This window comes from Mchenga conophoros, linkage group LG17 (assembly GCF_057382185.1).
Source record: "Mchenga conophoros isolate Kocher_MC1m ecotype Shallow Benthic linkage group LG17, M_conophoros_male_GT1.1, whole genome shotgun sequence".
Taxonomy (NCBI): Eukaryota; Metazoa; Chordata; class Actinopteri; order Cichliformes; family Cichlidae; genus Mchenga; species Mchenga conophoros.
Genome location: NC_140542.1, coordinates 558429 through 581511, shown reverse-complemented (window position 1 = coordinate 581511; position 23083 = coordinate 558429). Strand labels below are relative to the sequence as shown.

The window sequence follows — 23083 nt, the reverse complement described above, 5'->3', positions numbered from 1 at the left end:
GAAAATTATTGGTCAGTGAAATTAAGACTGAACCCTAGATGGTTTACCAATGACCCAGTGGGTTTTAAACTATCATGTTTGTATAGGTTCTCAGTCATCCAAGTCATAGTCGTCTTGAGAGATATTTAACCCCTAGTGGGACTTCTCCCCTTTGTTTGTTGACCTGCTACTGATCATGAGAGTTGTCACATGAGCCAAAGTGTGAACAAAGACTAGGGTCTTAAATCATCACCAGGGATTAAGGGTAAACCACTATGTGAGACATTGTGACCTATTGAGGTAACATGAAGCGGGGTGTGAGTGGGGGTTGAAGCACATGGGGAGGGATCTCTAGACTGCATTGCAGGTAGCTGATACCTGGTGTCGTACTGTAAAGTTTTATTTTTAGCTAAATGATATAAAAAAAACCACTTCCCTGAAAATGGCTCCACAATTTTTCATTCAGCACTGATGGGTCTTTACAGATGTGAAGGTCAACCCCTTCCATATGCTCTAATGCTCTCCCATATTGTCATGAATGCTGGATTCTGCCCTGTTATTAAAGAGGCTGGGCCTCTCTGATAGATCGAGCAGCTCTGAGGTCCTCTTTTTATACCCAGTTAAGTTTCCATTTAACCTAAAAGGTTATCAGATGCTTCACCGGGTCATTTTGTAGCAACCTACACAACCTTTACACAACCTTTCCAGCATTTTATTAATATTCATTGCTAGCATTCAGTTAAAAAGAAAATCTCACTTTATTAAACGTTTGCGTTACAACATGTCATCTTTGTCCTATTTTCACTTACTCAAATAGTTTAGATGTTCTGCAGTGTGTATTTATCCTCACTTTGCACAGATGCATATTAAATGTAACATTAAAACCCTTTTGCATGGATGACTGTGTAGATGTTGGGTAGTTAAATTTGCCTCTGTCTTGTGTTTGCTATCCTCCCTGCAGGGCTACACGGATGAACCAGTGTCCAAGGTTTTGTGTCATGTGGAGGACGGTTCGGTGGTGCAGCTGGACAGGTGGAACCTCTTAGTAGAAAAGAGCTCTGCCCAGCCAGAGGAGGGCACACAGAAGGTCAGTTTGTGCTGGAAGTTAGGATGTGTGCGTTCCATATTAGGTACACTGTTGGAATAAAGATAGGGCAGTTTTGGTGCTTTATTTTTCAGCCTCTGAGGTTTTTGCTTGTTAATATCTATACCGTGGGTTTAAAGAGTTGGGCTTTACCAAAAAGTGTGAATTTGGATGAGTATCAGTAGCTAAATGGTCAGAGTTTATGCTCAAAGAGGATGTGAGCTGTCTATGTGAATAAATTACATTATATTTATGCAAAGAGGCCCACTTCAGTGTTTTTCCTGCATCCTCAGCTGCCCTTGAACGTGTTCAACAACTACTTCAGCCTTGGCTTCGACGCGCACGTCACCCTGGAGTTCCACGAGTCCAGAGGTGTGTGAAAGCTATTTTAATATCACTTTTTTTAAATTTTCACCTTGTGTCAACTCTATTCATGTTCCATTAGGTCCTCCTCTCCCTAGTTAATAGATCATTTTCTGCTTTTGTTAAAAAAAAAGAAGAGAAAGATGAGCAGAATGAAAAATTTACAAAGGATACTGAATCAGATTCACACATTCAGGCATGCACAAATGAGTCAGTCTCTCCGTGTTACTCTGCACCGCTCTGCGTGAGTTTTCACATTTGTAATCCCACGGTCTTTGTCGCATCTTTAATGTATTCTCCTTCTTTCTCTCTGCCTCTCTAATTGTGTCTTTCCAGAGGCCAACCCAGAAAAGTTTAACAGTCGCTTCCGCAACAAGATGTTCTATGCAGGAGTGAGTGTCCCCGATGACTTTCTTTCTGCTCACACATCCACAGACACACAAACCTTTGGAGCCGAAACTCTTCCTCCCAGTCACTGTCTGTCTGACACACAGACACATGTTAGGATGAGCAGGAAGAAGTCTGGTTTAAATAAGCGAGAATGAGGTGCTGCAAAAAATCACTCAGAGTAAATACACATGGAAGCAAAGAGAATATCTCAGCTGTTTTTCAAAAGAAAGTAAAAGCTACAGAATGTAAAGAAACATCTGCTTTGACTTTATATCCCAAGCCTCTGTACACTGAGCAGATTTCAGGTGAAGTTGAACGAGGACCAGGCTGTACTTTTGAGCAGTACCAGGTTGTGCCACCTGACGGTGCAGGGAGTCAGTCTAGCGTTCACTCTGAGGGCCTTTACACACCAGCACGTAAAATCTGTGCAAATGTTTCATGAATTAAAACATTTTTCAGACTTATCTATTTTTAATGCAGCCATTCACATCGACGATGATTTTTGGGTAATTTTCCTGTAATCCAGTAATTTTACTGATCTGTAGTGAGCCGAGGTCATAGCACGCTGTTTTGATCTTTGATCTATTGTTAATTAATCCAGCATTTTTCCAACTTCGTGCAGCTCTAGCTTCTGAACCTCCCCGATTGAAATAAAAATTCTTAAACAAGAATTTTTAAATTCGGAGCTATTTGGAATGAGCAAATTCTCTGTGAAGGATGTGAGTTGGAAGGGAGAAGTGATGGGTGGGAGTTGGAGCGGAAGCGTGTCACGGAGTTATCTCTTTTTAATGAGGGAAATGTAATGAACTGTAATTCTGTTTGATTGGGCCCCATTCTCTGTGTGTGTGTGTGTGTGTGTGTGTGTGTGTGTGTGTGTGTGTGTGTGTGTGTGTGTGTGTGTGTGTGTGTGTGTGTGTGTGTGTGTAGGCTGCGTTCTCAGATTTCCTCCAGAGGAGCTCCAGGGATTTGTCCAAGCACGTCAGAGTGGTGGTGAGTGTTAACACACTCTCTCCGTCTTCTCTCTCGCTCTCCGCCTGTATCGTTTTCTGTGTCGACATGTTTGGGCAGCAGGTCGGTGATTAAAATCCCGCCCTCTGCTTCTCTTTTAACGGCCGCCGTGCTGAAGTGTCCTTCATTAAAGTCTTACAAGAACCACCGCGCCGCTCATTCACTGACCCTGAACACTGACATCTACCCCAGGGTTAGAGCACCAACAGTTTTTTATTAACATTTCTAATGACGATTTCATTGGTTAATTGAAAAATTCCTTAAAAAAAGAAAAATGCCCAGAGATAAAATGAGCATATTTAAAGGGACAGTTCACCCCATCTCAGGGGTGATCCAGTATGTGGTGCAGAGCAGATTTCTGGTTTGTTGTCTCTCTCTTCATGTTAGCCCTGTGATGGACTGGTGACCTGTCCAGAGTGCGCTGCGCCCTCTGCTGTGTGCTAACTGGAGCAGGCTTGGACGATATCAGCTGTAGGTTCAAGTCAACATTAACATCTACAGAGGAATGCAGGAGAGGGGTACAACAGTATCTACAGCTATCTGTAAAGCATGGCAGAGGCTGTGTCTTGGTTGGGGGCTGTATTTCAGGCAGTAGTGTTGGATATCTTGGAAAATCTTATGGAATTAGGAATGCAGATAAGTACTATCAGATTTTGATCCAGCATGTAATGTCCACCCTGGACAGGCTGGCTTAATTTTTTTAGGTATGACATTGATCCCAAATACAATGTCAATGCAGTAAAATCATTCCTGGATGAAACACACAGTCATGGATTGGCCTCCCCGGAGCTCGGACCTCAACGTTACTGAAGCAGTGTGGGATCATCTACAGGCAGAAAAAACATCCAAAGACGAGCTTTGAATGTCTTTCAAGAAGTCCGGCGAACTATTCCTCAAGACTACTTAAAGAAAGTACAAGAAAGCAGCCCCAGAAAGTTCAGGCTGTGTTGAAGAATAAAGTTGCTTATATGAAATATTGATTTTCTATTGCCCTTATATTAGTAATTTGTCAATATTAGCTATTGATATATAGGTATTGTCTCTTGTGATGGCTGATTAACCATAACTAAAAAAGTAAAAAAGAAATGAAAGAAACACCCTTCAGCCTTGTTATGAGTGTTGATGTTGCAAAGTTTGTCCACCAGAGGGCGCCCTGCAAATTTCCTGTTGGGAACTCATATGTGTGAAATAGCACATCTGATTGATTTGACTTGATTTGGTGGTGAACGGTCCCTTTGATCTTTTTTCCCAGTTAACAAACCCTGTAACTATCTTGGACTGAGTAGAACATAACTAAATTACAGGATTGTTTACTGTGTCTTCAGTGTCAGTGATGCCCCGAGGGCAGCATCTGTTGAAATTTCATGCCAGAGCAGCAAAACACAAACAGTTTTTTGATCGTCTCGGAACATTTTCCGACTTCCCTACTCTGATGCTGACTCTCATCCTCAAGCTTCTTGTTTCCTGCTGCTTTGGATAATAAATATATCCCGTCATTCAAAGAAAGAAAGAAAAAAAGACTCAATCGTTTCCTTAAAACAATCTTGGCGCTGCAGTTTTGAACAAATATTAGTAACACAGGAGGAAAAACTGTTTGTTTGGGATTGTTTTCAGCTGCTAATTTGTTGTTGCTGTGAGTATTTATAGCAGCATCAGCAGATTTACAGTGCCCTCGTTCATTGTAATGCAGGAACTTGTTAGAGGTGTTAACGCTGATGTGTTTTATATAGTTTCTGTGAGAATAATGGAGCTGTGTGGCACAGAGGAATGAGCTCAAGCTTCGGATGCGCAGCGCTGAGGCTTTCTGTTGGTTTTGGTCTTTTCCTTGGATTTATTTATAGAAGCATATTGAATTTGACTGGACTTATCCTTTAATTATGCTTTGATTTAGAAACTTTCCTGGTGGAAAATAGATAATTGAATATGAAAAATCTGACCCAGAAATGGTTTGTACATTTAGAAAATGGCACATCTTACGTGGTTGCAGCAATAAATCATTAACGGCATCCTTCAGGGAGCTGAGTGTGGCGTGACCCTTGACCTGATTAATCAGAACGTGGGGGCGGGTTGGACCGAGAGTGAGGACAGTGAAACTGAGAGTAAAAGCTGAGAACGGCGAGCGACGCTTGAAATGACATTTAAAAGCAAAACAAACGTTCTGAGAGTGAAAATAAGTTGTTATACTGCAAATATGTGGCGCACATTCTGTGAAACGTTGGCTCAATGTTTCTCTTTCCATGTGTTTCACAGTGTGATGGCACAGATCTCACTCCCAAGATCCAGGAGCTGAAGTTCCAGTGCATAGTGTTTCTAAACATTCCCAGGTAGGTGATCATGGAGTGGCCACGATGGCACAAATCGATGGTTCCCAGGAATTTCTTGACCTGAACTTAGTCAGGCACTGTCTAGGTTTCTGAATATTATTGATTAGCTTCATAGCTTCAAATTCAAATTCAAATTCAAATTTTATTTGTCACGTACACAGTCATACACAGTACGATATGTAGTGAAATGCTTGGACAACTGCTCGTGACCTAAAGAAAACAAAAAAGGAAAAGGCTATGAATAAGATAGGAAATAAATATGAAAAATTAAAAAGGGTAAATTTAACTAGGAAGGAATAAAATATAAATTAAGGTTAAAAATGAAATAACTGTACAACACAAATTAGAATGAAGGGTAAATGGCTTCAACACAAAGGGGTGGGGGTGTAATGGTGTGGAGGATTTTTTCCATTCTTTGTGACCCTTATTAGCCTACCCAAGTCTTGTTGCTGACCACGCTGATTCCTACTCATCCTCCGATGGTTGCTTCCAGCAGGATGACACATGGTGTCAAACTGGTTTATTGAACCTGCACACAGATGGACTCCACAGTCCCATCTCAGTCCAACAGAGCACCTTTAGTAGTGGTGGAACAGGAAATTCTCATCATGGATGTGCAGTCCACAAATGTGGAGCAACTGTGTGATGCTATCATGCCAACATGGATGTTTCCAGGACGTTGTTGAGTCTGTGGCATGAAGAATTAAGGCAGCTAAAGCTGTGACATAGATGTGTTGTGTCTTTGAACATCTGTGAGGGGGCGGTACTTATTTTCCCGTCACTCAGTGCTGCTGCAGTGTCAGTTCTGTCTCGATGCCTTTTGTGAACCAGACAGATTTGAGAGCTTTTCCTTCCCAGCAGAGGTCTGGCTATTTTCTTTTTTTCGAAGAAATTCACGGCGGACAGACTCCGAGCGTCATCAGTCAGTCATTGGTGAATTTAGTAGCAGTTTTGTGATCTGTGGCTCAGTCAGTCTTTTTGAAACAGTGTTGCTGTGTTGCTTCTTTGTGAATTTCTTGGTATTTGCTCTGCTAAGAATAAATAAAAACCAAAGAAAAAAAGTTCACTGTTATTGAAAAACGTGTAAATAATGGGGCATCTGTAAGTTTTAATTTCTGTCTAACAATTCAGTGTGTGACAAAGCATGTTAAATAGCATCTAGAAAACTGTGAGACACCACAACTCTCTTGTGACTACCTGACTAATTAAATTCTTGAAGTGGGCTGAAGGTAGAGGCAGGAGGTGTAATTCAGGTTTTATGCTCGCTGAAGCTGTTGACTTCAGTCCTCCCACGCAGCCTGGAGTTAAAATACTCCTCAGTCAATAAAAACAAATTTCATACCTGTTCGGTCAGAGGAAAGTCTGCGCCGTCACTGGAGAAAGATGAATCAGCCAGAAAAGCACCTGATTTGATATTTGAGTTTAACCTTTGCTAAAAAACATCAGCAGTGAGCGTGTCATCAACAGGACGCCACAGGGGGAGCCCAAATGACATTTAAGGTGTTTTTGAGACTCTGTTGTTGCATGATTGTGTTAACACGTGTGCAGATACTGTGCCGGCACCATGCCATGGGGAAACACGGGAGACCATCGAGACTTTGAACCTCAGCGGCATGACGACGGCTGCATCGAGGTTATCGGCTTCACCATGGCCTCGCTGGTAAGAATTTCAAAAAAGAAGTAGCGCAACGAAGAGAAAACCACATCTGAAAACGTCTCTGTTGTCCACTAGGCAGCGCTGCAGGTCGGAGGTCACGGAGAGAGACTTCACCAGTGCAGAGAGGTCATCCTCACTACCTACAAGACTGTACCTGTTCAGGTAATATTAGAGTGACAGAGTGTAATATAACAACCTCATACCTGCAGGATTCAAAGCAAGAGCAGCTAGAGAATAATCAGAGTATAAGAAAACAACAAACACGTAGAATTCCTCAGAATAAACACAAACTGTTGTAGTAAATGTACAGTTTTATTTAGGAGTGTCTAACATAAGGCCCGGGGGCCAGAATCGACCCAGCAAATACTCCAATCTGGCCCACTGGACAGCTTTGGAAAATGTGAAGAAGTTTTACGGCTTTTCCTTTTGATAAAGACCCTTCACCACCAAAACTGTTTATGCTGCATTAAAGTAATTAAGTAATAGATAAACAATTAAATTTAATATACCTAGTTTAGCTTGTATTAAAAACATTAATTAATAAAAACTTTGAAATTGAAATGGTACGTGACAGCAAACTTTAGGTCCGTGCTTCTAAGACTTCCTCTGGTACAAAAACCTGGATAAAGTTCCCACTTCCCCATCTCACATGTTTAATTGATCAGTAACAATTAAAAACAATTGACTTCAGGTGAAATTAATTTCAGCACAGTCAGTCCTGTTTCCCAGCATGAAGATCAACCTTTTTAAATTCCGTATGTTTCTGGTGATGCACCTCACAGTTTGACAAACCTTTGAGATGACTGACTGATTTTTAATTTTTCTCTCTTAAATATTTGATTCAATTCTTCGTTTAGCTCTGAGTAACTCTGCAGGGGACAATATTTCATTATTCATTCTTTATTTCATTATTATTTAATCATATCTATTAATGATATTTAAAACGTAACTATAGTGCTGGCTGTAATATAAACAGAGAAGCAACAACGTTGAGAAACAAGAAAAGGGTTAAACAGTTTTTCTCAGATGGGTACATGAGAACCTCTCGGGGTAGTGTAGAGTACTGCATTGTTTAAAGTAACAGTCATGCAGAAATGATGAAGTCATTCAGCTGCAGTAAATGCAATGAGAAGTGCGAGTGTATTAAAATTGGCTATATATTAAATTTTATTTGTGATATTTAATGACAAACAGACAAAAGTGAGCCAGATGTTTGTGTGCGGCCTCTTTTCTGCAGTGACTCTGATCAAAAGCTCAGATAGGAGACAGAGATGAGAGCTGTTAAAACCCTCTGTTTGTGATGAGCAGGGGCTCAGTGTGAGATAAAGAAGGATTATTTTGAGCTGAATCGTGCAATGCCGCTCTAGTAGAGTCCGCTATACTGTGCTGCGGTTTGTGAGATTTATTTAATCTGACATTTCTTTTTATCAGGCCAGGTCAAATAAACATTACACAAGCTATTACTAAATTGAAGACGGCTCAAAACATCTCCAAGAGCCCAACCAAACCTTCAAACAATCTGTTTTGGGTAAAATGACCCCAATAATTACCATTTAAAAAAAGAAAAAGAAGGTTGAGCTCATATAAAGTCATCAGGGAAGTGTTTACTGAGGTCACAGAGCAAGTGAGTTGAGGGCCGTTTTCATTTTATAGAAGTGGAGGTCTCTTTCCAAACAAGAGTCACCCTCTGCTGGTCCTTAGAAAGAATGCAGGTTTAAGACGTCCGTCTTTTAAACTGTTTGTGAGTGCAAGTAGCTTCTTGGCTGATTTTCGGATTTATATGCTGCTGATGTAAGCCTAAAAGAAGCAAATACTATGAAGTCATTGGTTTGACTTTTAAAACATGACCTCAGCGTGTCTTTCTGTTCAGGTGGACGGCGAGCCATGCCGACTGGCTCCATCCACTCTCCGCATCTCTCTTCGAAATCAGGCCAACATGGTCCAGAAGAGCAAGAGACGCACCTCTGTGCCCCTGCTCAACGAGTGAGTCACACACACACGTGCGCGCTCCTACAGATGGAGGATCTAGGCCAGCAGCGTTGTAAAAAATCTGAATGAGTCACACAGTCTGTTTAGCAGGAGCTGACATTCACTCGTCAGTCTCCCACATCTCCGTACAGCACGCCAGACCAAGTCAAAGGAGGGACGTGTAATCAAATTAATCCAAACAAGAGCATGGGTGACACGCTGACACGTGACACTGGCAGTTTCCTGTGAACAGGAGATGCTTATTGATCTGTTTCAGGAGTGGCAGTGCTGCCTTGTGATTTCCTCCTGCACAAAGAGAATCACGAGACTACTAACCCTCCTCCATCCCCGTAGCACTAATATCTCTTCATGTATATCTCTGTCTTTATCTGTGTGTATTTTAAACCATGTCAGCTACAGTAACTGTGTGCATGTGAGAGCAGGAAGAATAGAGGGTGATGACTTTCTGTAGCAGAACTTATCGACTGTCTGTACTGCTACTGTGCTATCAATGTTTGTCCACTTACCTCTGGGCTTTTCTCCGTCTGTTCCTCCTGTTCTTCTTCTTCTTCTTCTTTTGTCTTCCTTCATATTCACTTCTTCATTCCTCCAACACACACGCCGGTGTGATCTTTAATTATTTCTTTTCTTTTCTTTACCTTGTCTCCTTCCCCTCCTCTTTTTTTCATTTCCTTTCCCCTCCTCGTCATTTTCTCTTTTTCCACCCCTCATCTCCCCCCGTCATACGTTCCTCCTCTCTTCTGTGTGTGTGTGTGTGTGTGTGTGTGTGTGTGTGTGTGTGTGTGTGTGTGTGTGTGTGCGCGTGTGTACGGCCGTAGTATTCAGAAGGTGTGTGCAGCTGATCTGCGCCGCCTCTCTGCTCCCCCCGACTCCTTCTCTGTGTAAGTACCTGAGCCCTCTGTGACCGGATGGATGGATGTTTGTGTCCGTGTGAGTAAATGTGTTGACAGCGTTGTGTCTTTATTGATCCATCAGGCTTTGACCAATATTTGACATGACAAAATCAGCAGTTGGCATCTTCCCAGCTTTTTGTGGTCAGTTATGATGATTTTAATGATAGCAAATTATAAAATATTTGACTTTATTTGTTCATTTAACAGTTTTTATTTGTAGTATTGGAGGTGGTGCTCAGTCAAAGCTTTGGCTACTGAACAAAAGGATGAAGCAGAAAAGCTGCGACCCATTTTAAAATGAGAAAATCCCACGGGCCCCACCCAATCTTAAGTCCTCACCCTAATCATGATACAAGAGAAAGTGATATTTCCTTGAAAGTTGTGTTTAAAAAAAGCCTTAATAGCAATCGCACTGATGAAGAAACGTAAATGTCCAACCAGGCCTTTCAAACATGACACGCTCTTTAACCTGCAAACACTTTAGTACAAACTCACGGGTAATGACCGGTACATTCACCACGAGTGAGCCTCCTGCATGCTGAACTCAGGCAGTACCCTCACCTGAACCAAGCAGAGTATTTCCAGGAGCGAGGAAGAGTCTGACGTGGGCTGTCTCCTGCTGCATGTTTAATGCGAGGAAGGGCAAATCAGGACAAAGTCCCAACATTGAAAGAGGCTCTGCATTAGGATTCCCAACTCATTTAAAGTGGCGCTTTTTGGGTTTTTAGGTGCAGGCACCTCATAGAGAGGAGACGGTTATCCAAGGACACCCTGACTAATGTTCCTCTGTGCTCGTTAGCAGCGGTGGCTAATCAGAAAGACAGCAACCTGTGAGACGTAACAGACAGGAGTCGTAATGTCCTTATTTTATAAGCCCAGATTTTTCCTGTTGGACGTGTTGGCTGTGAGGGTCCATGAACCCCATTTTGAGAACCCCAGATTTGAAATGCTCAAATAGCTGTATTGGTCAAACCCTGCTGTGTCGTGCTGGCTGTTGGTGTTTGTGTTACACAGGCTGGAAGAGAGCGGCAGAGAGAGAAAGAGCGCGTGGCAGCATGCAGATAAAAGCCTGTCCACTCCTCAGTGTGCTTCTGTCTTTTGTCTTAATGTTTCCCTCGCTGTAGTCCCTTTACCTTTACCTGAACCGAGCCTCTCGCTTGACGTCCAGACCCTGTAAAGTGTCTTAATGTTGTGCTCTGAGTAACAAGAGTCATGTAACTGTTGTAATTTCAAACGCTTTCTGTCCCTTTGCAGGTAAGATTATTGAGTTAGAGCTTTTGAGGCTCTGTGGACGTATGATTCTCAAACACCTGTGCAGATGTCTTTTATATGTCAGAGCTCATAGATCTGTTTTCACATGAACGAAAGAAGACAGAGGAGGAATTAAATATCAGGTAAAAGCAGCTGAGCTGAACTCCACTGTGCTGCTTACTGCTGAAATATTTATTCAATTCCAGTGTTTTGGTCTGTCCAGCCTTCGTCAGGTACGTGGGCAGCATCTCAGCATGAGATCACTTTCACTGAAAGTCAGACGGACCAAAACATCGTCAATAATGAAGTGCAGGAGTTCAGCTCAGTTGTTTGTTTGTTTTTACGTAGTTTTCTCCGCTGATCGAGCTGCCACTCATTCAGGTGTGCAGACACTCAGTTATATTTATATTTAAATAAAAGCTCAGATCTGTTTTGCGTTGTGTCCAGTTGTGTCTGTGCGTGCATGTATGCATCTGTATGCCTTTCTCATTGTCTGCTCGGGCATGTCTGATCTGTGCGTGTGTGCATGTACATGCACGTGTGTGTGTGTGCTTTTTCCAGTCCTCACGCAGTTCCAGATCGTCTGCGTCTTCGAGTGAACCGGATCAGCCTCCAGGAGTACGACAGGCTGCAGTATGACAAGGAGCGGCTACGAGACATATGTAAGGCTCTCTGTGTCTCTTAAATTAAAAAAGAAATCAGCTTTAATCTGACTTTTTGTATAAATTGTGGGTCACCAGCTGCAGAATTTTGTAGCTCATTTGTTTTTAGCCAAACCAACTTTATGACACACATATAGCTAGCAGATACCTGCTAACCTGTTTGTTATTGCTAAGAATTCCACTAAGGCTGAATTACATCTTAAGACTAAATTAGCGTAAGTACTGTAAGTCACACTGTTTGTCAAATAAACCATTAAAAATAAATTCCAAAAGGCAGCAACAGGATACACGAAACATAACTTTAAGCTTTACAACGAGCAAATGGATGAGTTTTGGTTATGAAGGAGGAAACTTTCCATACAGGCTGGTTTTGTACCATGACACATGACAAAAAACACATGACAAAAAAAAAAATGTTTTAGTGGTTTATAAAGTAACAAACCTTTGACTCATGTGACAGACAAATAAAACTAGTATTTTGGACCCGACTGTGTCCAACATTTACGTTTCTGCAGCCTGGCACCACGTTTTCATATTTAAACATATTTCTGAAGATTTCTAGTGCAGAAAAAAAATTTTCTTAGTGTAGGTGATCAGCTGTGGATACCATGTGTTGATAAATCTTTACTATAATTACCCTAAAGCTCTAACATGTGTCTGTGTTTTGTTTTGTTTTTTCTCAGCCATCCCTGTTGGCATAGTGGTGGTGAGGGGGGACTGTGACCTGGAGACCTGCAGACTTTATATTGACAGATTACAAGAGGCAAGTCTCTAGCTTTACCACCATCATCATTATCACTTTAATTGCCTCCCTTGTTCTCCTTTTCTCCTGTTTCCTCCTCTTCATCATTATTTCATGATCCACGCAGCAGCGTCGCTGCTCCTTTCTCAGTTATTTATAGATGGATGAATGACCGGCACTGCCAGGAACGCAGAGGTGCTCTTTAGCTGTCTGTCTCATGTGACTGAATGTAAAATGTGTAGAAGCTGTTGATGTTTTTTGTGTAAATGCTTCTGGCTCTTTGTTAACCTTGAAACCTGTCTGCTGTGTGCTTGCTAGGATTTACACCAGGCACCATCTACTGGCCACAGAGTGCACTACCAGGTATATGACTTTGGGGTGTCTTTCTGTGAGGGTTGAGAAACACTGAAACATTTGGACAGTCATCTAAGAGTTTAACATTTTTAGGTGGCTGGCAGCCCATAAGCATTTGGCTAAATAATAGCTAAATAATATAAACTAACTTTATCTGTTACAGGCTGGCACCCACTCTCAAATCCTTGTAGTAACCCTTAGAGTGGTAAAATCCCTAAAAACAACAAAAGATATGCACTACATGCTGTCTTATTGTCTTGCTCATCTCTGCCACGCTACAAAACACTCGTAAACAGCACTTTTGTCTTTCTCACGTGTTCTGTCTTTTGCTTCGTCCTTACTCTGATTAATCTCCTGATTGAACCCTGTTACATTCAGTTCATTGTTCAATAAAAAATGGCGACGATCACAACATTTGTCTCTTTGCCTCCAGGATGAAAGCAGAGGTGTCCCCCGGACCAGTTCAACCAGCAGACTGTCTCCCAACTGGAGCTTCTTGGATTGTGAGTGACTGAAACACCTTAAACTGGATCAGAGTCCTTCTAGAAGGATCTCGGTAACATCTTCATGCACCTGTTGTGGCAGTTAATTAAATTAAGTTTAATTTTAGTGGTCCCCAAAACACAAAAACTGCATGTATAGGGTCACCAGCTTGCAGACTTTGACTCAAAGCATTTTAAAACCTTACTTTTTCTTCCCTCCTTGAGAGTTAAATTTCTACTAAGATGCTGTTACAGAATTATTTATGTCTGTAAACCGTACACATAGCTTCTTAAAGCCTTCAACTAGTCACCAAACTAGTCAGTTATCCATCACATCCTTTAGTAAAGTGTCAAACACAGTAATGTATTCAGACTCCAGTCCTGAAAGTAGGGTAAAGTTTATTTATTTTGTGCTTTTTAAGAACAAAGGTCACAAATTCCTTCAAAAGCTGCTTGTATTGGCTCACTTGACACAAGGGGGCGCCACAGCAGGTGATACAACAATTAAGATTATGAGCTCTAAGAGCCGTGCTTAGAGTGCTTTGTAGTGAATCAGAAGAGTCGACTCCCATTGAGCGAGAGCCGGTTCCTCACTTAATTTCCTTTCGCTGCTCAGCTCTCACACAGTGGCTCAGCTATGGTCCAATCCCTCCATAATGCGGCCAATCACATGCAAGGATGTAGCATAACATCATTATGTGAAAACAGAGAGGGTGAGAGACGCGACAGTGAAGTGGAGCGTGTGTCTGTCCTCTCAGTAAGTGAGTGAGACAGTAGACAGCGGGGAGGTGGGCTGTGTGAGTGCATCGCAAAAACACATAAATGTGCCTGACACCCGTAAACGAAGCAGCATCTGGCTGCAGTTTAAAGACTTTTTAGTCTCCGTCTCAACTTTGTCTTGGTCTCCACCTGGTCTGTCTTGGTATTATCTTGGTCTTGGTTTAGGCGGTCTTGACTACAAGTCTAGTATTAGTTGATCCCAGGCTGAATGTGTAATGTTTGCTAACTTGCAAAGAATTCCCACAGGGGGGCGTCAAAAGTTTCAAGTTTCAAAAGCCACAAGTAGCACAAAAAAGGTTTATTATTATTGTCTTGGACTTGAGTTATAAACTAAATTTATAACTCGATAAAAATGAAAGTCGTTGAAGCTTTTTCTAAAATCATAAAAGGTTATTTGGGTATCATAAAACCCTGCAGAGATTTTGATGAATGCAGCTTTACAGACGTTTTATGTCGCGTAACTGCGTGTTCCTTCTCTGCAGCCACGTCAGCCGACCGCTTCTATCGCATCGACAAGGCTCAGGTATTTTTGACTCTCCTGCTGCTTCAGAATTCACAAAGCTTGTTTCCAGGTGCAATTTTCTTCCTCACGTTCCTTCTTTCTTTCCTGGTTCTCTGGGGTTTGGGGGTTTTGTTTTAGGAGCATCTGCATTTCGTGACAGAAATCTGTCAGGATGAAGTGTTCATCCTGGACCACGAAGCTCCAGTGGTGAGCCAGGGCTCGTCCGCGGGGATGCCTGATCTGGTGGTGGAGCCCACTGCCGGGTAAGTCAGCAGATAGAGGTGACTCACTGAGGTCAGGAGCCTCTTCTGTACGGTGGTCATTCATGCACCTCAATTAAATAAATATATGAATGACATGAACAATTATTAAGCAATGTTTGCATGCGTTTTTACACCTGGTGTGATCAGAAAAACGTAGCAGGTGAGAATTATGTCATGTTTTCCCAGATACATATTGAATTAAAAAAAAGGAAATTTAGGAGACACCATCTGTTTGTTTGTTTGTTTTTTGTTTGTTTGTTTGTTTGTTGTTTGAAGATATCTGAACCAGAAAACTCCATGCACGCACTTTGTGGAGAAGTTTTCTCCCTCCCAAGTGTTTTGGAGTGCAGTGCTCGAGCCTCTAGGATCATCTTCTGTCTTGGTCTTCAGAGCTGTTCAGTCAGTGAGCAGCTGAATGCAGGCAGAGTTTAGCATCTATTCTCTGACCTGCTAATAGAAAAATGGGCAGTGAAGAGTGACTATCCCTTGGAGGTGGATGCTGAGGTGGATGGGTTCAAACGGCAGAACTGACATTGCGTGATGCGAGTGAATCGTGTCATTGTATATGATGCAGCCGGCACGGCCCTGTGCATTTTATCTGCTCCCCTCACCTCTGGACAGAGTAGACAAAAGAAGGATTACAGAGAAAACTATCTCTGAGAAGTTCACGCTCCACATGAACGTTTCGTTTTACCTACTGTGTGATCACCTTTCTTATCCTGGGTATCAAATAGTTTCCATACCTAAAATGCAAATGAGAAAACGTTTATTCATAATGAAGCAGCGAGCGATTTGGGAGAAGCAACGTCTTTCTGCTCCCAGGCGAGGCAGATCCCCCTGATGCATCTGAAAGAGGGCAAGTGACATCACACGTAGCCACCGCAGCGTCACCCCTGCGTTTTAGCTGCCGCCACACTGTTTCTGTGGAGCCAGAAGTGACCATGTTTAGGTGAAAGGATGGAGCGCATTCATAACTCTTCACAGACACACATCTTTGAATTATTGCTTAGAGGAAGAAGCCCGCTCAGATGGGACATCAAAACTAAAGCAAACGTGTGTTTGAGGCTGAACATCAGATCATTTCTCTTCAACATTTATAATTAACAGATGTGGCCATAACTTTGCACTTGCATCTGCTCAAAGATCACTTCTATCTGATAAGAATATGAAGGTTTCCACGGTTACGTGATACTAACATTGTGTAAGCACTGGAAAAGTGTTATCTACATATCCTATTAACGCTGTCTTTGTTTTCTGTTTGCAGCGCTCCGTTGACATCAGACGAACAAGGTATCACACGCACGCACAGACACACAGTCAGTGTCACAATATTAAAGTTTAACTTTTTAAGGAGCCTGAAAGTAAGAGATTTCTCCAAAAACACAACAGGCAAGGTTAAACTTTGTTGTATAAATTCATTTCTAGTTATTTATATATAACAAAAATACAATAAAAATTTCCTTAAAGTGCTTTATGGAGAGTAAAGTCCAGCAATCAGATGGCAGGCGACTGTGGGAAGGAAAAACTCCCTGGTAACTGGTGTATATTGATGTTTTTTGTTTTGTTTTTTAAACAGAAGCAACGTCTAAGCCAGGCTCATCTTCCTGCTTTGATTCCTTCTGTAATTTTGTCATATTTTAAGGAGTTTTCCAGCCCTCTAATTACTCTCCTGTACTTACCTGGTACAAAAGGGCACATTAAATGTAAAGTGTTTGGCGTGCCTGTAAGTTGTAATATTCAGAGTATGAGGGTAAATATTTGCCTGATTTGATTAAATGTAATGCGGTGAATGTAAACCGTAAACATCAGCTGGTTGTGAGTTGTCAGGTGGAAGTCACGGGTTGAGCTTTGATATGACTCATAGATTAGTGCGTGTCTCAACTTTAGAAACTAAAAGTGAAACGCTTCTCGGACAGATACAGTTTCCTCATTTGCTTTTGTTTTCTTTCTGAAAAATAAGACTGAGCAAACTTTTTCCATTTTCATATGGAGATGGGCAGTTTAGGACTTTTCTTTACAGGTTCTGTCTTTGGTAAATTGATTTGCTTTCTTCAGTGTGTTCACACTTCTGAACACACTGTGGAACGGTGTTTGCGAGGCCTGTTTACAGAGTCACATCATCAGTCCATATTCCCGGGACTCCCCAGTTCTCCCAGAGAACCGGTTGTTCCTTGTGCTTCCAGTTCTGCTGCTTTTTTTCTACTTGTGCCGATTTATGATTTTAGAAGCGCCTTGCTTGGACCGAAATGTATTGCTTTTAACACATTTATTTAATTATTTTCCTAAAAGCAGCTCCGACGGTCAGTCGCTGACTATGAAATCCTCATCCGTAAATGCTCCAGACACACATTAAGTGCTGGAGTTTTAGTTTCCCTGAGATTAATGCTGTCATTAAGTGTTTCTAGTTTCTAGTTGGGCTGTTCAGAGCAGCACGATGCCTCGAGACAAGAGGAATATTTCTCCTGTGTGGAAAAAACACCTCAGCCTTCACCTTTGTAAGAAAGTGGAGCAAAGTTAAAATAGAGCCCTGTGGAAAGACTCAGGCTGATGCTCCCTTCAAACAATAGGTCACCTTAATTATCTGTTACTGAGAAAAAGATCCCTGCATTGTTTTTCTGCTGTAAACAGTGTTTGAGCACAGAGACAGCTGCAGAAAAGATGAAGAAAGTGACTGCTTTGTGTTTGTGTGTTCACAGCTCTGCTGACAGCTGCAAGTTCTGGGGACCTCTCCACGGTAATTCACATCTACTCTGTCACGGCCTGAGGATGACCTGTTACTAGCCTGTGTGTTAGCCACTGCAGAATTAGTTTTTGTGGTTTAATGTTGCACAACAGTAAAATTCCCTTTGCCCAGCCGATCAACAAAGACTCAGCAGTTTCTTAAGTCATGAAAAGGTTAAATTATGCATCACTCCAAACACCACAGGATCCTTTTTTTTTAATTACATGCATGCTGTGACTCATACTACAGGCATTCTTACAAAGTTCCCTGTCAGCCATGACAGTAACACCTAATAAAGGGAGGAAATCCCACAGTTTCTTGTTTCTGTCATGTGTACATGTGACGGTTTTTCCCTCTCTTGGTTCTGTATCAGACCAGACATCCTTCATGGGGCAATGAAACTTTGCAAGAAAATGTTTTAAACTGGTTGTGGCCTGGCTCATAGTCCAGGACAGAAATGGAAGGGGCACTATAGCAGATGGTTAATGAGAGGACTTATTCGGATACAGTAAATGAAAGAAAACTAAAAGTGATAGCAGTGGAATGCCCACATCTATGGGTGTATTTTGGCCTTTTATGTCAACAAAAACAGGGGGGAAGAGTTCTGATTTTTGTGGACCAACAACAAATCTGTGTCTTTATTTTTTGTCACCTGTTATTGCTTGCGTCTCACGTCTCCTGTGATTAAGATGTGGGGTGTTGTGACAGATAAACAAAACTAAAAGAAAGACACGCGGGTCCACCGGGATAGGAGCGAGACAGTTGTTAGCTGAAGCTGCTTTACCCTGATTCCCAGACAGTAGGATCATTAACCACTCTTGCGTTACACAGAGAAGGCGTCCTCTCAAGGTAGCAAGTTTAAAAATTATCCTTAGGCACTTTGTCACAAAAAACCCACTTAATTTAATTTCTCTTGAAGAATACCAAAGCTAACATCTTAGTAATCACCTTGTTGTTCTTTGACAAACAACAACAAGGTGATTACCAAAGAGCTGTTAGCTGAATGTGTTTTTGGAAAGTGGAGGATGAAAAAAGAATTGGGGTCTAAAAAGATAAATGAAATAACATATAGAAATAGATTTTCAGTGCTTTTATCAAGAAAGAACAATCAGGTTTTTCTATCAAGAAAGATTTGCTCTTTCTTTGTTCCTGTTTTTAAGAATCCTGGTTGATGTTGAAAATCTTGAAATCGTGTCTTCCTGTCGGCCTCTGCAGCTCTCACAGTGTGTGGATCGAGGCGTCAATTTGTTGGTCCGAGACTCTGGGGGTTGTTCGGCGTTGCATTTAGCTGCTCAGAGCGGACACGCAGACCTGGTCCGCTACATACTGCAGCAAGGTGAGAAAGTGCATGTTAAATAAATATCTGTGTTACTGTAAACGAAAGTCTCCAACAGCCTCCTGGATCTACTTTCAGTCAGAGTCACAAAACTGAAAGACTCAGGTTGTTTAGGGTTAAAATCCCACAGCTGTGTACAACTCAGTGTCACAACAGCAGTTCTGGATATTCACAATATCCAATGTTCATACTGACACGTTTTAGTATTTCATGAAAACTCTTGTCTTACTTTGAATTTAATTGCAGCAAAATGTCTCCAACAAGTTGGGAAGAGGGCAAAAAAAAGCTGAAAAAGAAACAAGTGGAGGAACATCAACAATGTGATGATTGGGTATAAAAAGAGCTTCTCAGAGAGTAATGAGGTGCAGATTGGTGAATCTGTGCACAAGACCTGCATGTAGAAATTGTGGAACAATTTGAAAAACATGTTCTTGAATGTAAAATTACAAAGATGTCGAATATCGCATCATCTACAGTACAAGATATCATCAGAAGACTGAAAAAAATTGGACAAATCTCTGTGTGCAAAGGCCAAAAATAAATACTGGATGTGAAATGATCCAGAAACACTGAGGCAAAGTGGAAGACTGTTCTGAGGGCAGGAAAACATGGACTAAAGAGGATTTGGACCTTCTGGCTTGTTTAACAGCATTTGTACGTTCAGATCACTGCTCACGCTTCCTGTTTCTCCCTCCTCAGGCTCCAAGGTTCTTCTGGATTTAACAGACACAGAGAAGTACTTTCTGTTTCGTTTTCTCTGAAGGGAAATGTATCATTCATGTGTATTTTATATTTGTTTAAAATTCACACATAGTGATTGTGTGAGAACCTGAGTGCAGACAACTCAATCCTGTAGTGTAGTGTGGTATAGAACAGTCTGACCACAGTGACGTTACTGCTTTATCTATGATCTTTAGCTTTATATATGAGTTGTATCTGATCACCAGAATGTGTGTGTGTGTGTGTGTGTGCGTGTGTGTGTGCGCGTCTAGAGGTGACACTGCATTGCACAAAGCAGCATCAGGGAAGCAGCACGCAGTGTGTCGACTACTGGTCGAGGGCGGGGCGTCACTAGAGAAGACCAACTTCCAGGTAAACAGATGTTTAAATGGTAAATGGACTGGTTCTTATATAGCGCTTTTCTACACAACTTTAAACAGCTGCACATACAATTCCCGTAAGTCCCGATGAATCACGCAAATGATTTACAGTGAAAGGTTTTGTGGCTTCCAGGGTGTGTCACTCTCACTGTGAAAAAGGAATCGGCCAGCAGCTGATACCAAAAGCTTAAAGAACAGGAAGTATGGCAATAAAAAAACAGGCTTTACCAAACAGATCAGTGCATCACATCTTTGTCCTGAGGGAAGTGTGTGATTGTCATTTATATTTTCAGGCAAAGAAGAGGTAAGTCAGTCGATACTGGCTGCAATAAAAGAGGCAAAGTTCCCCAGGACAGTTGTGACCTGAAAACATGTTTAAAGATTAAAAGCTTCTTTAGTTTCTCGCGTTCACTGACTTTCTTTAGGTTTTAGAGGCTTTAAGGGGCATTTTACACCACAGTTATTTTGTTTTAAAGCACCAAAAATACCTTAAAAAATCCTTACAAGCAAAAACTTGTTGCAGAATTACTAAAAATGACTTTCGTCAGACTGGGTTAAACAATAAAATGTGGAAAGTCATCTTCTCAGAACCTTGGTAAGACATGTAGTTGCATCTAAACATGCGTCCTCCATGGTTCCATTTAAAGACGGTGATTTATTCTTTAGGCCAGATTAGCCCTCCATTATGCTAACTAGATTAGAGATCTCGCTGTGGGACACCTTCCTCCCTTACCTTCCATTTTTAATCCATCCCTCGGATTCATGCTGCCGCTTTTGTACGTTCCTTTTGGATGAGAGGCACGCTCCAATCTAATCGTCTCTTTCCTTCAGGGGAAGACGCCGGCAGACCAAGCCGATGGAGACGCTGAGCTCGCCGCCTACCTGAGCTCATCGTCTGCAAGCCACGAAGACCTGGAGACGGCCGTGTGATCGCGAACACGCTCGCCACTCTGTGTCGCTCTGGACTCTGCGCGCTCGACGTGGAGAGGAAAACGTTTGGATTCGACTCTTCGGGCGGAGAAGTTGGAGACGAGCCAGAAGAGATGAACTGCTTCAGCTCGCAGCAGCACTGCAGAGGAGATTTTACTGGTCTACTATTTATTTGTATTTATTTATTCATATTCTATTTATTGGTTGTGCCGATTGAGTGAATGACTGATCGTAGGACTATCAGGATGCAAGTGCAATTGGACCAGCCGTCACACGTCGTGAGTTCACCTGTTTCTCATCTTATAAGGGATTCATGCATATTTTACTCCCTGAGACTTCTGCAGTGGTTTAAAGTGTATAAAGTGTCATTTCAGCGCTCGTAGGAACAGTAAAAGTTTTTGTTTGTCCCTTAAAACTTGTGCCAAAGACATTGCACTAGCGTAATGTCACATCTCGTCCCAAATTTCAGTCATTTTCCCATCATCTGTCACATAGTTTGATTTCCACGCCTTCCCTAAACTTTCTTACTCCCATGTCATTAAATATGCAACGCTAGCGTTTGCAATCACGTGCTGCCCGCTAAGTCACACATCACAAAATAAAACAAACAAAACGAACATATCCTCCCCGGGTGCGCTCGTCCTGAAGTGCTTGTAATGTTTTCCGCTTTCGGCTTCTTGCGAGTCCCGACTCAACGCCACTTCTTATCCTATCAGAGTCATTGCTTCGCCGTGACTCATAAAAATGACAAAACGCTTGTCAGCTTTCTGACTCTTTCAAGCAGCTGATTACTTCCAGGAACACTCAGTGGACTAAATGTGTCACATTTTCTACAGACAAAACCATGATTCAGAGCTACGTGTACAGATGAGTTTTTAAAAGGTTTTTTAAAATGAGGATCTGCTCTTGCCCACTTTTAACATTTATTTTCATTTTATGTCTGCGTCACTGCATCATTTCTCCAACGTCTTGGCATGTGCTGGAGTCTGAGAGGTTCACAAAGAGATCTTTAAACTAAAGCTGCGATTGAGTTATTCGCATGTTTAAAAATTTATTGTGGCAAACATGATGGAGGGACTTTATGTTCTCCACAGCAGCCACACACAAAAAAATACACAAGCTGATATTAGACGAGTGTAAATGTGATAAAGCCAGACAAAGAGCAAAATATCAGTGTTTCTCAGTGGTAGAAGCTACAAGTATTTAGCTCTATTTGCACTGTCAGTAAACCACAACAATTCAAAACATGGACACAGTTTGGCATAGAAAAAAATCAAACCTGCATGAACTGTGAAAGCTTTGAACTTTTCTCACAAACTTCTTTTAACTGCAGCTTTTTCTCCAAGTACAAACAACACACGGAACAAGTGACCGAGTGGGATCATTTATGACTCCAGTCATATCTGTGTATGTGCTGCTGTGACATTTTTATAACCAATTATGACTCGGATTGTATAACATTTAATAGAATTTTAATTAAATATGTCTGTTTTTTAGCATTATAAGCTTTGATTTTACTGGAAATGACCATTTCTAATCACTACATTGTAGAAAGGCATGTACGCTATATGGACCAAACATAAGCTGCTCAGCCATGCAGCTGAAAAACTCTGTTATATTGGGACATTATAGACATAAAAAAACATTATGAAATCAAAAGTGATCCCACCTGGTTTCAGTAGCTAAAATCTCTTGTAGATAACAAAAAGCAGCATTTTTTGGCTCTTTCTGGGATCCCAGAGAGTACAAAAATAACGGAATAATCACAACACGTTTCAGGAACCATGAGCTCATTAGCTGATGGAAAATAAATCACATTTGTGTCATAGAAATGCCTAAAATGTGCCGATCTCTGTCACATTTGTGGATATGTGCTTGTTTTCTTTGTCATATTTCTAATATTTTGCTTGTCTTGGTGAGATAAAGGTGATAAATGTTTTGCTCTGGGAGCCGTTTTGTGAAATTTCTTAGCCGAAACAAAAAAAACCCAAAAAACCCTCATATTTCAGAACAACACGGGACTCCAACTCTTTTTGTGGACAAAATTAGCGCTGAGCCATCAAACCAGTGACCGTACCAAGTGATAGTGAGAGGGGACCAGTATTAGCCCAGTATGGAAGGAATGACGCTAACCCAAGGTTCCCGTCGTTTGCGTTTGAATTCATTTTTGGACGTTAGACCAGAGTCTGTTTAAAAAATGGGAGATTTAAAGTATTTTCGTTGCAATGTTTCTTTCAAACTAAGATTTTAACTTTTCACAGTTCGATAGTGT

General features: G+C 41.5%; 1 protein-coding gene across 5 annotated transcripts in view; it reads left to right on the top strand.

Annotated features, from left to right (window-relative positions):
* LOC146554792 (diacylglycerol kinase iota-like) overlaps positions 1 to 20826 on the top strand; it is a 91200-nt gene extending 70374 nt beyond the window's left edge. For 3 of the 5 annotated variants that reach the window (XM_085251398.1, XM_085251397.1, XM_085251399.1), the window contains exons 14-33: positions 941 to 1066; positions 1357 to 1435; positions 1763 to 1818; positions 2744 to 2806; positions 5075 to 5148; positions 6697 to 6808; positions 6881 to 6967; positions 8676 to 8788; positions 11500 to 11600; positions 12284 to 12363; positions 12661 to 12705; positions 13130 to 13199; positions 14441 to 14481; positions 14599 to 14723; positions 15988 to 16013; positions 17420 to 17457; positions 18661 to 18781; positions 19481 to 19517; positions 19774 to 19873; positions 20713 to 20826. In XM_085251398.1, the coding sequence (XP_085107524.1) occupies positions 941 to 1066; positions 1357 to 1435; positions 1763 to 1818; positions 2744 to 2806; positions 5075 to 5148; positions 6697 to 6808; positions 6881 to 6967; positions 8676 to 8788; positions 11500 to 11600; positions 12284 to 12363; positions 12661 to 12705; positions 13130 to 13199; positions 14441 to 14481; positions 14599 to 14723; positions 15988 to 16013; positions 17420 to 17457; positions 18661 to 18781; positions 19481 to 19517; positions 19774 to 19873; positions 20713 to 20811 (1593 nt within the window). In that variant the 3' untranslated portion in view covers positions 20812 to 20826. Of the gene's footprint in view, positions 1 to 940; positions 1067 to 1356; positions 1436 to 1762; positions 1819 to 2743; positions 2807 to 5074; positions 5149 to 6696; positions 6809 to 6880; positions 6968 to 8675; positions 8789 to 9612; positions 9676 to 11499; positions 11601 to 12283; positions 12364 to 12660; positions 12706 to 13129; positions 13200 to 14440; positions 14482 to 14598; positions 14724 to 15987; positions 16014 to 17419; positions 17458 to 18660; positions 18782 to 19480; positions 19518 to 19773; positions 19874 to 20712 lie in introns of all 5 variants that reach the window. The other 2 variants (XM_085251394.1, XM_085251395.1) reach the window with 2 other exon arrangements.
* The last annotated feature ends 2257 nt before the right edge of the window (positions 20827 to 23083 follow it).